Source organism: Myxine glutinosa, chromosome 12, assembly GCF_964187855.1.
Source record: "Myxine glutinosa chromosome 12, kmMyxGlut1.1, whole genome shotgun sequence".
NCBI lineage: Eukaryota > Metazoa > Chordata > Myxini > Myxiniformes > Myxinidae > Myxine > Myxine glutinosa.
This window is the reverse complement of record NC_136272.1, coordinates 10,616,747-10,631,928: the sequence shown is the minus strand read 5'-3', so window position 1 is coordinate 10,631,928 and position 15,182 is coordinate 10,616,747. Positions and strand designations below refer to the sequence as shown.

Here is a 15,182-nt window from a genome sequence, read left to right as displayed (position 1 = left end):
GGAGTTCCCGAAGGCAGTGTTCTGGGCCCTGTGCTTTTTCTGGTCTTCATCAATGATCTCTCCAACTCTCTGGAAAATCCTCTCTATCTCTTTGCTGATGCCTCCACTCTCTGCCGCTCCATTCCTCATCCCTCAGATCGGCAGTCTGCAGCCTCCTCACTCTCTGCAGACCTGGACAAAAATCACAGACTGGTCAAACAAGTGGAACATGTCTTTCAATCCTGACAAATCTCACAATCTCACTTTGTCTCTCTGAAAAGACTGACTGGACAACCGTCCCATCTACTTTCTCAACAATCCTCTCCAAGAAGTTCTGTCACTCAAGCTTTTGGGTCTCACTATCTGCCATGATCTTTCCTGGGAAAACCACATTTCCAAGCTGGTCTCCAAAGCCAGTCGCCAATTGGGCATCGTCCGTCGTGCAAAGTCCTTCCTTGGCAAACCTGAGCTCCTCACAACATACAAGGCTTTCATCCACAGTTCAGTGGAATACTGCTCTCCCCTCTTGGCTGGTGCTCCTGCCTCACACCTAGCTCGGCTTTACGCTGTTGAAACGAAAGCTTTCAGGATCTTTGGTATCTCCCGAGGGCCTTTCTCTGAGGGCCTTTCACTCACTCACCGCAGACAGGTTCGTTTTCTTCCTGTTTTCTGCCGACTCTTCTCCGGCCATGCTTCCCCAGCTCTGTCTGTGCTCTGTCCCCCAAATATTCCTACAGGTCGCACAAGATCTGCCAGCAACCCTCTTCTGGTGAAATTGCCTAAATCAAGACTCTGCTCACCTTCACTCTTTCATTCCTTTTTTCTCCCACCTCTGGAACAAACTCCCCCACTCTCTTCAATCCCACTCCTCCCTCCAGGTCTTTAAAACAGCTGTTCACCACCATCTCTTATCTTCCCCCATCCAAAACCTTGATCTTTTCTACCCCCGTTAATTCACCCCAGATCCACATTTTTGAAATACCAACTTCTTTCCTGGAAGTCCTAGCAGTGTCCATGTGTTTTATACCTCTCGAAGGTTTAATACCTGAGATGTAGGTCGAAGTGGAAGAAGTAAAGATTAGCTACAAAAACGAAGAGAACACTAGAACGGCACTCTGTAGAGTGCTATACCTCCACCAGGCTGAACAGTTTACGTTTGGTGGAATGCACTGATAGGTCAGATCAAGATCTTCACCACCAAAATCGAAACAATTTGTCCTCATCAACACCCAGCCTATCCACCAGGTTTTGCACGAATCCGTCCATAACTTTGTGATATCGTGTTCTATATCATTTTAGCATCATCTATCAAAGATGAAGAATCACTTAAAAAAAAAAAAAAGTAAAAAATTCTCATATCTGGATCCGTATCCAGATCTTCACTAAAATTGAATCAATTCGTTCTTGTCACACACATAACCTGTCCACCAAATTTCACCCGAATCCATCCATAACTCTGAGATATCGTGCTCACAGACAGACAGACAGACAGACAGACGGGGTGAAAAACATAACCTCCGTCCACCTTAAGTGGTGGAGATACTCAAGCTTCAGAGCCATTTAATATGCATCCATGAGTATTGAGGGAGCTATCAGACCAGATAAGTGTGATATTAACCAATATCTTTAACATCTCATTGCAGTCAGGACAGGTACTGCAGGATTGGAGAATAGCATAAAGCAACACCGTTATTTAATAAAGGATCCAGAGAGGAATTGGAGAACCACAGACCTGTTAGTTTAACTTCAGTTGTGAGGAATATGTTGGAGACATTGATTTGGTATCGGATGGGGAACCATTGAAATACATTTAGACTAATTAAAGGCAGGTGGCACGGATTTACTGAAGTGAAATCGTGTTTAGCAAACTTATTGGAGTATTATGAAGCAGTTTCTGGTCGAAACAATTTGTCATTTGTAGACAATTGGCAAATCAATTGAGTATGTGGAAATTGAGCCTTTGATTCCAGCATTGTGATCCAGTGCTCAGATATGAAAAACCAAACAGAACAACCCAAAGATCACCGGTTTTGGTTTTTAAAAACATTTTAATTACATAGCACCGTTTCCTGTACCTTTTTGCAAATGCAAATTTCCTGCAAGTGATGCAGTGTTAAATGGAATTTGTGTGTGTTTTTGGTTGGTTATTTTCCAGGTTATGGTAAAAGTCTTTGTTACCAGTTCCCAGCTGTGTTCACAAACAATCTGGTGCTGGTAATCTCACCTCTGATTGCGCTCATGGAGGATCAGGTTCTGCATTTAAGGTGCAATGGCTATTTACCCGTTTGTTCTTTGTTGGCCCATTTGCACATTGTTTTTACCAAATAAGAGGTAAAAGGTTGTTGTGGTGCACCTTAGCTTCGCCAATACAGTCCACTTGGTGGTTTAATAGTTTGACGTGGCCACTGCTGTTTGATGTGCACCGATCGTTTATGTTATGCGTGTTTGCAAAGTAGTTGGCTCCCTGTGTGTGCTCCAGACTTTCAAACATTCCTGCTTGTTATCTTGGCTCAGCACAAAGAGACAGCGCTAAAGTTTTGAATGAGCTCAAGGGGTGAGTTTGGGTTTTATTGATTTTAGAGGTGTGTGTTCAACCTCTCTCAATAATTTAAAATGTTCAACTTCTCTAACTTCTGTATCTTTAAATGTAATAATTGTATTAGTGTGTGAACCTTCATTACTGCAAGGTCCTTCAAAATTATGACCTTAACTACACCATCATTGTGGGGTAATTCTAATGTGATTCTTAAATTTGAATATTGTTTTCTTTGTGTGATAGTGGGAAATACTGTGTGGCATATATGACACCGGAGTTTGCAACAAATGCCAAGACCTTGCTACAGGAGTTGCATCAGAGCCCAGGTGTGTGTGTGTGTGTGTGTGTGTGTGTGTGTGTGTGTGTGTGTGTGTGTGTGTGTGTGTGTGTGTGTGTGTGTGTGTGTGTGTGTGTGTGTGTGTGTGTGTGTGTGTGTGCGTGCGTGCGTGCGTGTGTTTGTTTGTTTTGGCATTTAATGATGGATTTGTATTTGATCAGCTTCATGATGATATATATCCAAAAGAACTTGAATTAAAAAAGGAAAACCAAACTTCCATTTCAGTTTCCTTTCTAGAATTACAAATTGATATACATAATAATAAATTTCACCACAGATTATTTGATAAACGAGATGCTTTTCCATTCCATATTGTCCGAATGCCTTTCTTGGACAGCAACATTCCAAAAAAGCTATTTTATGGTACGGTTGTAGGTGAAATAATTAAGACTGTGAGAGCAACCACACACAGCTCTGAACTTGTCAATAGATTACAACAACTAGTCAGACGTATGTTAGCACAGGGAGCTACAGTTGGTAGATTAAAACAAGTTTTCTTTAAAATCACAAAAAGACACCAAATCGAATTAGTAAAATACAATACAACAACAACATGCATTTAAGGGGGCATTATACCATTGAAGGCAAAAAAATTTTTTTTTTACAAATATACAAATGCATCAATTAAAATGTTTGTTTCCTAGTATTGTATATATGTACCAAGTTTGAACATAAATGGACTTGTCATAGAGAAGATATAAGCTCCCCATTACACTGAACACAGTAAAAACAACACTGAATCACAGTAATGCACTTTTTGATAAAATGTCTTGATTGAAAATATGCAAAACTATATATGTACATGTTGCTTGATATATGAACATTACATTGGTATACATTACATAGCATTATATTATGCATGGTTACCATGGTAACCAGATGCATACAAATGATGAATTACCACTTTACAGCTTATATCTTCTCTATGACAAGTCCATTTACGTTCAAACTTGGTACATCTATCTATAATTCCAGTAATCTCTGTCTGTCTGTCTGTACGTTTGTTTGTCTGTGACCGCTGTTTCTCGACAACCACGGGTCCGATATACTTTTAACTTGCCAGGTATATTGCTGGGGACCCGAGGATGTGCCTTTTCAAGGTTTCATATTAATCGGACAATTACTTACCGAGCTATGTCCAAAAAACGATTCAACCAATCAGAGAGCAGCGAACGATCGCGTGTGCCGAACGTGGCGGGCACACTCTGCCTCGGATGGCACATTTGAGAGCGTATTCATTTATTTCACGTTTGCAAACTATGTTGGCGTTAAACTATGTTTTACAACTAATAAAAACGAATTTGCGATTCATTCGCTTTCCTGCGCGTTTGTGCACGCGATGGCGATTTCTTTACCAAACGCCGGAAGCCGTTCGCTTTGGACCAAACCATTGCATGTAAATAGAGGGGGGGGATTGTCACCGTACTCGCAAGCCGTTCGCTTTGGACCAAACCATTTCATGTAAATAGAGGGGGGGGGATATAATTTTAGATATAGATATAGTACGGGCAATGCCCTAGTATATACAATACTAGGAAACAAACATTTTAATTGATGCATTTGTATATTTGTAAAAATATATATATTTTTGCCTTCAATGGTGTCATGCCCCCTTAAAGGCCATTTTCCCTGCTAGAGCGGGGGTTAGCCTTGCGGTCCCCATGACAATCTTCTCCATCTTGCCCTATTTTCTGCATCTCTCCTTGTTAACCCCCTTGCCCGCATTTCTTCTTCCACCATCTTTAGCCAAGTCTTTCTCGGTCTTCCCCGTCCTCTACTTCCTTCTACATTCATTTCCATCACTCTTCTCAACCAGTCACTTTCATCCTTCCTCAACACATGACCAAACCATCTCAACCTGTTCCTCTTTTATTAGTAAAATTTGTTCTTTTATTTTATTATTATTTTCTTATTTTATTATTATTTTATTAGTAAAATTAATTTTATTAGTTCTTTGAATTAGTAAAATACAATATGAATAGTAAAAATATTATTCATGAGATCTTTATGTAAATACAGTACAATATAAGAATTAAACGTACGACAAATCAATGTTGCTCGGAATCGGTGATTGCCAGGATACTGCAGCATGCAAAAAACCGTTATAGGTGACAGTTTGAACATTCGAAATACAGTTTGATCCAGAGGTAGGTGGTGTGGTCATGCTGGTTGGTAGATATGGTGTATTTAAGGGTAAGATGTGCATGACTTAATGATATTATCATATTATCGAGTGTGTAAGGAAAGTTATAAATACATGATAATACATTAAATCCTATTGCGAGTAAAGTTGGAATAAGTGATGTTGCATTGATGAGTTGACTGACTGCCTGGACGCAACTGAGGTTGTGGATCTACTGATGTACCATCTATTGATGTGGATCCATGATCGAGGTTGTGGATCTGCCATTTAGAGAGGTCCTGGGCTGAAAGGATCGAAACCTTGAGGAAGAACAGTGCCCAGCTGATGATCCGTGCAGTCGGGAAACGAGTCAATTGTTTACAGGTTAAGGCTCTTGCTTTAGGTAGAGGAACTATGTTTTGAGGTTTACAATTGAAATAAAGTTGAATATAGGATGTTGTGAAATTAACATCATTTACAGCAATCCTTTAAATTATTTATATTTAAGTTTAGGAAAAACCAATACTGTACAATTAATTAAATGCATTTTTTAATTTGAATTGAAAAAGAGAAATAAGAATTGAAAATTATAAGAGCTTTGTCCGAAGTTTGTGTATCCAAAAAGACTCACGTCTCAGAATTGTGGTGTTTGATCGATTTGTAATTGATTCGATGGCAGTGATTTGGATATCATCTTTTGAGTCATCGGGTTGATTAAAATGTGTAGTGTAAGGCAGATATTTGCCCCGATTCATGTGAAATCCCCAAAAAATTCTTTTGTAAAAGCAACAAAGCCAAGAACCTGAAATATGCCCAAGAACATCAGAGTTGGGATGCTAATCAGTGGGGAAAGGTACTTTGGAGTGACGAGTCAAAGTTTTAAATTTTTAGAATGAAGACAAGGCTGTGTATGCCAGAAGGAGGGTTGGTGAGAAGTAGAAGGATATGTGTGCACAGCATCCTGTGAAGCATGGCGGAGGCTCGGTTCAGGTTTGGGGATGTATTTCTGTTGCCGATGTTGTTGATTTGGTAGGACTTGAAGGACAAATTAATGCTGACAAGTACAAGCAGATCCAAATACACCCTACTATCCTATCAGGAAGGAGGCTAATTGGTGACAACATTGTTTTCCAGCATGACAATTACCCCAAAGACACATGCCGTTAAAACATATTGTTGCGAATATGGAAATTGGCCTCCATATCCGCTTGTAAATATTCCCCTATTTTCTCCAATACTCCCCAACTTTCCCCAATCCCCCATTCCCTAGTCCCATTGCATGTAAATAACAATCAGTAGAGCCGACCTTCCCCTTATTCCCCCATTAAATGTCGTGCCCAGGTCCACCGCACCACACGTAGACAACTTTCGGACATCTTCCTAGTTATTCTTATTCTATGTCAGTTAAGGCCTCGTCTCCATTAATTATGACTCTTCGTTGCACCAGAATGTGATTATATGGCATCAGTAGTGAGTTTAGGACCTTTCCCATACCTCCTCCCATCTTCTTCCCCAAACAACAACAATAACAACAACTACAACAACAATTACAACTACAACTACGACTACAACAACAGCGGGGCGGGGAGTGTGCGTCCTCAGACCGGCTCGGTTACCCGCCATGACCATGCGCTCCACGGCGTTACCCCGAAGGGGCTGGCTGTCAGCTCCTCGTCAGGGGCGGAGCCAGTAACCCCCCCACGCACCCAATGAGAAGCAACGTGCCGATTCCATCTGGGGCGGAGCTAACGAGCCGAGGGCGTGTCACTCCCCGCCGGATATACGCGGCCCCGCGCCGGATGTGACGTCAGATGCGCCTCAGCTTGGAGAGAGAAGCCACCGCCACCCCCAGCGCGACGATACCTCCCCGCATCTTTGGACCGGACCGGACCGTACTGTACCCTGCCCCGAGCCCAGGAGGACCTGGAGCCATCGATACCCGCTTTCCTGCCATCAACCCCCGTGTGAGTCAGCCGTTGTCCCGTTTGTCTGTCGTCTGTCCGGGGTTAATATAAGAGTGTGTCTAAGTGCCTGTCTTTCTGTGATTATACCTCTAGCCCCTGTAATCTGACCTTTCCGTACGAATATAATCTCCTCCGGAGGTCTTGAGAATTGAAACATTGGTGTCGTATTGTGTTATTGTAATCCAGCCGGGTGTCTTCTTTTTCTTATTGAGCCAGCATCGCGCGACTAGTCAACGTTCGGGCACAATCGGGTAACTTGTGCAGACGTGGTCATACCATAAAACCGCTCGGTAAATAACATCCAAGCCACGTCTGTAACAATTGGTGTCGAGGAGTGGAATTCGAACCCGGGACTAAATTTATTAGGCCCAAATTGGTAACAAGTAGAATCGATTCGGAGCGCGTTTCCCGCGCGAAATTATAACGGCGAAATTTGAATTTGTTTTACGAAAATAAAATAAAAAACCGAATTTTGAAAGTCGCGCTATGGCGGGTCAAGACAGCTGGGGTCCGGTAAAGGAGAGTGAGGTAGGGTCGATCCAGGACCAAATTGAGGGACAAGAGGAGAGCGAAGCAGTGAGGGCGGCAGGTTCGCAAAATAGCGCCGTCACGCACGAAGTAGCGGGCGCGCAAAATGGCGCCTCGCAAGAGCGCGTGGTAGCCGAGGCCGCTGTATCAACGGGCTTTAACATGCAGCCGATTGACATACAGGCCCTCATTGCGCAGCTACAGGCAGCTGTACAGATGAGTATGGGGAGCCAAATTGAGCGATTGGGGAACCGGATGGATGCTCAGAGTGAGCAAATGAGGGTTAATAGTGAGCGATTAGAGGGCCAAATGGGGGTAATGGGAAACCAAATGGGGGTAATGGGAAACCAAATGGGGGTAATGAGGGACGAAGCGAGGGGTACCGGTGAGGGGTTAGACAACGGGATAAAAGAAGTAAAACATGGGTTAACGGGGGTAGAAAACAGAATGGCCGCTCAAGAGAATCAAATGGAAGGGATGCAAAAAGGGGTAGAGGGGTTAGAAAACAGTATGGAAGGCAAATTGAGGGACATGAGGGACCAAGCGGAAAGGGAAGTTAACCAAATGGGGCAGCAGATAGAGGGGGTCAGAATGGGGGTAGAAGCCAAACTGGATGCTCACAGGGAGGAAATGGAGCAGATGAGGGTGGCATCTGGGCAGGAGATGCAAGTGATGGGAGAAGAGATCAGAAGAGGAGTGAGTGAGGAGGTCGGAGGAGTGCGCGAGGAGGTGAGGCACTGTAAGGAGCGCATGGAGAAGGAGGTGAGAAAGGGGACTGTAAAATTGCAAGGGGGTATAGAGGAGTTGACGCTGGGAGTAGAACAACTGACAGTGGGACAAAAGGAGTTGGGGGAACAGGTAAAGAAGAACACAGCGGTAATAGAGGGGTTAAAATCGACGCAGAAGGAGATGAAAAAGGACGTAGGGGTAATTAAAAAAGAGTGTCAGACGGTACATGAGGACTTGACGAAAAAAATGAACAAAGTGGTAGAGGTGATGGAGGTTAAAGAGCGGGAGGTGCGGGAGCACATAGAAAAAAATAAAGTGGAGTTAGAGGAAGAACTTAAAGGGGCGCACGAGGAGATGAAGGAGGTGAAGCAGAAATTAGAAGAAGTGGAAGAGGGGGTGAGCGAAATTAAAAAGCGACGGAGAGAGGATAAGAAAGAGATAAAAGAGGAGGTAAAAGAATTGGTCCAGAGTCTGTGTTCGGATCGTGATGATGTGCTCATTAACCGGATGAGGGATTCGCAGGTGATGGAGGAGAAGCGAAGAGAAAGAGGACCCGGTGTAAGTGGTGACCAATATGGTCGTGCGTATGATGCGCCAGGTGATTTAATAAGCTTGGGGGTCGAGATAGACCCGGATGTTCGTGAGAGGCCAAGAGTGAGGTGTATGGCTGGTCCGGAGGGTATGGAACGAGAGGTGCGAGGTGTGGGTGAGCAAGGTTGTGGTGGTATGGAATGGGTAGCGGGTTGCGGAGGTGTGACCCATGCATCGACACCAACAGGGGTAGTTGTTGGAGGGACCGGGGAGGCACGAGAGCCCCTTGGGGGTAGTGTACTGTGGGGGCCCGGCCGGTTCGGCCCCGCGCTGACCCCGCAAGGGGCGACGCACGGGGTCCGGCAGGCGGGCAACGACTCACATATGAGGTGGTCCCACAAGGTCCTACTCGCGCCGTATGACGGCAAGAGTGATCTACGCGCGTACCTGGCGCAGTTCGACTGTGTGTGTAAGGGCAACGGTTGGGGTGAGGACGAAGGTGGAGTACACCTGGTGGCCGCATTGCGCGGCGCGGCGGCGGAGGTGCTGACGGCATTACCAGCGGGTGCTCTCACCCTGCCAGCCCTCCGCGACGCCCTAATTAATCGATTCGGCATAGAACAGCAGAGCGAGCTTGTTAAAGCTCAGCTCGCGCTGCGAAAACGCAAGCCCCAGGAAGCCATCGGGGAACTTGCCCACGACATTCGCCGCGCAGTGGGGATCGCACATGCTAGCATGGCAGCGGATTCCCGGGAAAGCCTGGCGCTGGACCATTTTATCCAGGCCCTCCCGGATATTGAGCTCCGGCAACAGCTCGCCATGTGGCGCCCGCAGACTCTGAGCCAGGCGGCTGACGCTGCGGCCCGTTGGGAAGCAGCGAGGCCCCTAGCCCGAGGGGGCGAGCGTCTCGCAATGGCGGTCCGCCAGGTGGGACCCCCGATGGAGGGCGGACCCCTTAGGGGACCCGCCCCCGACGTGGGTCCTGACCTGGCGGGCATGGTCCGGAGGCTGGTGGACCAGCGCCTGGCGGGACCTGGACCATGGCAGGCGGCCCCGGAGGTGGCCCGCGGTGGACCACGAGCGGGTAATCCAATTCGGACCTACAGGGGGGGGAATTTGGAATTCCGGAGGCAAGCACCTTATCAGGTGAGGTGCTATACCTGCAACTGCCTGGGTCACCTGGCGCGGCACTGTCGAAACGCGCGCCGGGATGATCCCCGGCAGTTGAGGTCCTCAACTCCGCCCAGGGGGGAGCGGGTTAGCCGACCCCAGACACCCCCCCGCCAGACCCCGGGAAACTAGAAGGTGTCGGGCACGTAGGGCGGTGTTCGGCAGCAGAGGATGGAGGAGAGCCCTCATTGACGCGACAGGTCATTTATTGTGGCCAAATTGGAACCGGTAGCCTGACAATTAGATGCAAAATTGCCGGCGTGGGGGTAGACGCCGTAGTGGACACAGGAGCTAGCGCCACGATCATCAGCCCTGTGGTCCTTGATTCGAGCGCAGGTGGCTGGGATAAGATCCAGCGCCTGCAAAATTATAGTTTGCAGCTTGCTGCCGGGGTAACGGCCCCGATCATAGGGCGTGGTTCTGTGACCCTCAAGTTAGGGTCGGTAAGGAGGGAGATAGATGTTTGGGTGGCGGAGGTGTGCGACCCATGTTTAATAGGGTTGGACCTGTTGACTGCCAGCGGTTGTAAAATCGACTTGTGCCGGGGGATCCTGCAGGTGGGAGTAGAAGAGCTGCCGTTAGGGGGAGTGAGCACGGCCGAGAGAGCGGAGCTGGAGGCTTCCGAGGCCGTGACCATCCCCCCAAGGGCCGAGGCGATAGTGCCGGCCCGGTGGGCAGCTCGCCCAACATGGCAGGAGTCCTGCGGCCTGGTCGAACCGGTGGCAGCGCAGTCCATACCGGGTTTAATCGTGGGCCGCACCCTTGTAAAAACGGACGGACCGGTAGTGGCCGTCCGAGTAATAAATATGAGTACAGAACCACGCACTATAGTAAGGGGCACGAGGGTAGCTGGCTGCACCCCAGTTGAGGAAGTCGCGACAGTGAGGGGCGAGAACGTCCACCCGAGCCGACCCCGGGGGGAGCCTTCAAGAACAAGTAGGAATTGGCCCGATCCCATTTGCGAGATGGTAAATCGTAGCAGCGTAGAGTTGGGAGGTACCCAGAGGGAGGCCTTACACAAACTGGTTGGGTCCCATTTGGACCTCTTCTCCCTGTCCACCGAGGATATTGGACGTACGGGCCTGGTGAAACATCAGATCCACACCGGTGAGGCCCGGCCTATTCGTCAGGCCGCCCGACGGCTCCCTTGGAGCAAGAGGGCGGAAGCTGACGAGCAGGTTGCAAAAATGCTCGACGCAGGTGTGATCGAGCCCTCGGGAAGTCCTTGGATGTCACCTGTTGTGCTGGTCAAAAAGAAGGATGGGACCACGCGGTTCTGCGTGGACTATCGCCAGCTAAACAACGTGACACTCAAGGACTCATATCCCCTGCCAAGGATTGATGACACCCTCGATGCCGTTGCGGGCTCAAATTGGTTCACAACTTTGGACCTCAAGAGTGGGTATTGGCAGGTGGAGATGGATAGGGCAGGGAAGGAGAAAACGGCATTTTCCACAGGTAAGGGACTGTATCAGTTTACTGTGATGCCGTTTGGTTTGTGTAACGCCCCCGCCACCTTTGAGAGATTGATGGAGCATGTACTAGGCGGCATGCCATGGCAATCATGCCTGGTGTACCTGGATGACGTCCTGGTACATGCCCAAACGTTCCCCCAGGCACTAGCTAATTTGGACCAGGTGTTCGGGTGCCTCAGACAGGCAGGGTTGAAGCTGAACCCGAGTAAGTGCACTTTGTTTGCAAGAGAGGTGGCCTATCTAGGTCACGTGATTGGCCGCGAGGGGGTAAAAACAGACCCAGACAAAATTAAAGCGGTAGAGGAGTGGCCCGCACCACGTACCATCAAAGAGGTGCGGGGATTTTTGGGACTCTGCTCCTACTACCGGCGCTTTGTGGCGAAATTTGCGGAGTTGGCCCGTCCCCTCCACCGGCTTACGGAGAAGGGGACGCGATTTAATTGGACACGGGAGTGCCACGAGGCCTTCCAAAAATTGAAGGGGTGTCTAACATCCGCACCCCTTCTAGCTTACCCCACTAGTGACGGGACATTTACCCTGGACACGGATGCGAGCCAGGAAGGATTGGGCGCAGTTTTGTCTGACACAGGAGGGCGTGGAGAGAGTGATTGGTTATTATAGTCGGGCCTTAAGTAGGCCCGAGAGAAATTATTGCGTCACTCGCAAAGAGTTATTGGCTATGCTGGCTGCCATGAACCATTTCCACCCGTACTTGTACGGGCGGAAATTTTTGGTTAGAACTGACCATTCCTCCTTGCAATGGCTCCTTCGGTTCAAGGAACCGGAGGGCCAAATTGCAAGGTGGTTGGAAAAGTTGCAGCAGTACGATTTTGATGTGGCCCATAGGGCCGGGAAGGCCCATGGTAATGCGGACGCACTCTCTCGGCGTCCTTGTCTGGGGGAAAACTGTAAATTTTGTGCGAGACACGAGGAGAGGGAGCAATTGGGCGATTCCGCCCCGATTCTCGTCGTCCGGGCAACCCGGGTGAGAGGGCCAATTTTGCCACTAACCGCGGACGAGGAATTTGGAGAGTTGGCTTGGAGCACGGCCCAGCAGGAGGATCCTGTTCTGGGGCCGGTGTTCCAATGGGTCAAATTGGGGCAAAGACCAAAGGGGGAAGAGGTCACCCCCCTCGGGGCACAAACAAAGGCATATTGGGCTCAGTGGCAGACCCTGGAATTGAAAGGCAACATCTTGTATCGCAAGTGGGTGGAGGTTCCCTCTGATCGAACTTCCTGGCTGGTGATAGTCCCTGACAAATTCAAGAACGTCATATTGCAACAGGTGCATGGTACCCGCTCCGGCGGCCATTTGGGCAGGACAAAGACAATATCTCGGGTCCGCCGGAGGTTCTATTGGGTGAATATGGGGCGCGACATACAGGACTGGTGTCGGAGATGCGACGCCTGTTCTGCCAAAAAGGGACCAGCACGGAGGATGAGGGCCCCCCTTCAATTACATCAGGTGGGGGCCCCCCTTGAGCGGGTGGCTATGGATATTCTAGGACCGCTGCCCCGCACCCGCCAAGGTAATAAGTATATCCTCGTTGTAATGGACTATTTCACCAAGTGGCCGGAGGCCTACGCCCTCCCCAACCAAGAAGCAGGGGTGGTAGCGCAGGCCTTCGTGGAAGGATTTGTGTGCCGGCATGGGATTCCACAGGAGTTGCACACCGACCAGGGACGAAATTTTGAGAGCAAATTGCTAAAAGATGTGTGCAGTCTCCTGTCAATTCGGAAAACCAGAACAACGCCTTTAAGACCTCAATCTGACGGGATGGTGGAAAGATTCAATCGAACTCTAATCCAACAACTGGCACTGTTCACCACCACCCGTCAGGATGACTGGGACGAACATCTCCCTTACTTGCTCATGGCCTACCGAACCAGCCAGCACGGGGCCACCGCATGCAGTCCAGCGTTGCTTATGTATGGGCGGGAGTTACGGGCTCCCGCCGACTTGCTATGCGGTCCCGTGCCAGACACAGTGGTTAACCCGCCGAGGGAGGGGTACGCACGTCACTTAGAGGAAGGCATGGAGCTAGTCCATGCCTTCGCCCGCCGCCAACTCCATCTGGCGGGGGAAAAGATGAAGCGCAGGTACGACGACCGGAGCCAGGGGAGTCAATACGCTCCGGGGATGAAGATTTGGTTCTTTAATCCCCGGAGGCGAAAGGGAAGGTGCCCAAAACTCACCTCCCCCTGGCAAGGCCCAGGAGTCGTCCTGTCGCAAATCTGTGACGTGGTCATTAAGATCAAAATGGGGCCACGAGCCCTCCCTCGGATCGTCCACGCCGACCGGATAAGACCTTACACCGGCGAGCAGGCGCCCCCGTGGATTGCCTCGGCTTTAGATGCCGAGGCGGGACCCAGTACCTCTGAATAAGGGGGGCTTATTAGTGCCAGAGGACTGGGGGATTGAGGAGCGATAGGCCCGGTGGGAGAGGGTGGCATCCCTGCCACCTTTCCCATGGGGGGCAAATGCGCAATAGTTTATGGGGTGTATGGCAGTGAAAACTAGCCCGGGTGGGTTAGGATATTGTGTGTAGGGATCTAGCGAGGATTGACAGTAGGTAACGTTAAGTTTAGTTAGTGACTGATACCTGTAGTAGGGACGCAGGTAGTTTAGTGTGGATGATAATGACGTGGGAGCGCAATAGTTTAAAGGGGCGACTGGGAAGCGCAAGTTTCAGAAGGGAGTAGTTAGCTGAGATGATGCCGTGTGTGTGAGGATTGAACAGGTGTGATTGCACAGGTGTGCAACTGGACAGGTGTGTGGAGCAGTGTATGAGTAGTGAGTGTGTGGATCAGCGCGAATGCGCTTGGGGAGAGAAGGGTGCAGGTGGCACCAGGTGTGAGAGCACAGGTGTGCAAGTACAGGTGTGTGGAGAGAGTTGGAGTGAGTGGTACGGAGTGGTGTGCATGGTGCGAAGGTGTGGATGGGGGAAGAGTGGACCCCTTTCACGAGTACCCGGGGCGGGTAGTGTAAGTGTTAGGTAGAGGGTGCAGGTAAATTGTGGTTGGATATTGGCATTTGTGGTGCGGTTGCAGAATGGTGTTGTGAATGGGTGCATTAGTGTTGTGGAAATGGCTGGGCGTGTAGCCTGTTAGTGTGTGTAGTTGGTTGGGCACTCCACCACTGTGAGGATGTCGGCCAGGTGAGGCCGCAGGTGGGCTCTGGGAGCCGGTAGTTGTGAGTGGGTGCCTGAGGATCCCGGGTGTGGATCGGGCAGCCCAGTGCCAGAGAGGGCACGGAGTGGGGAGAGAGCCAGAGGGCCTTCCCCAGGTAGTTAGGTTAGGGTGAGGAGCAGGTAAGCTCGGAGGCAACTGCAGTGGTGGAGGTGTGCAGGTGGGTAGACCCGCTGGGAGAGGTACACGCCACAGCCCGGAAATTGTGCGAGGGCACCGGGAGATGAATCGGGGGAGTGAGACCCCAAATTGAAAAGCACCACAGTTTGGCCAATGGGAATTGGTTTTTAGAACCCATAGTGTAAGAGGGCCAATGGTTTGGCCGGAGAGAGACCCCGGGTAGTGTAAAGTTGTTAAAATCATTTAGGAAATAGTTAGGATTGATGAACCTGTCGCACCATACGCAGCCACTTACCTGTGGTGATGATGATGACTCCACACCTGTGTTTTCTTTGTTTGTAGCAGGAAATGAGATTGCTGTGGATTTGTGAGACGCATCACGACGTGGATGAGACATTGGGGTGATTCCATCTCTCCCTCCCTAGGAGGGACTGATGATGAATTGGTAATGGCAAATTATGATGTTGAGTTGGAGATGGCAAATTTTGATGAGAGTTGAAAA

The 15,182-nt window shown here is 49.2% G+C and overlaps 1 protein-coding gene across 4 annotated transcripts in view; it reads left to right on the top strand.

Moving 5' to 3' along the window:
• The window catches only part of WRN (WRN RecQ like helicase), a 124,684-nt gene that overhangs the window by 41,735 nt on the left and 67,767 nt on the right, over positions 1–15,182 (top strand). For all 4 annotated transcript variants that reach the window (XM_068133309.2, XM_068133306.2, XM_068133307.2 and 1 more), the window contains 3 exons: positions 2,135–2,243; positions 2,459–2,533; positions 2,759–2,841. In XM_068133309.2, the coding sequence (XP_067989410.2) occupies positions 2,135–2,243; positions 2,459–2,533; positions 2,759–2,841 (267 nt within the window). The remainder of the gene's footprint in view (positions 1–2,134; positions 2,244–2,458; positions 2,534–2,758; positions 2,842–15,182) is intronic.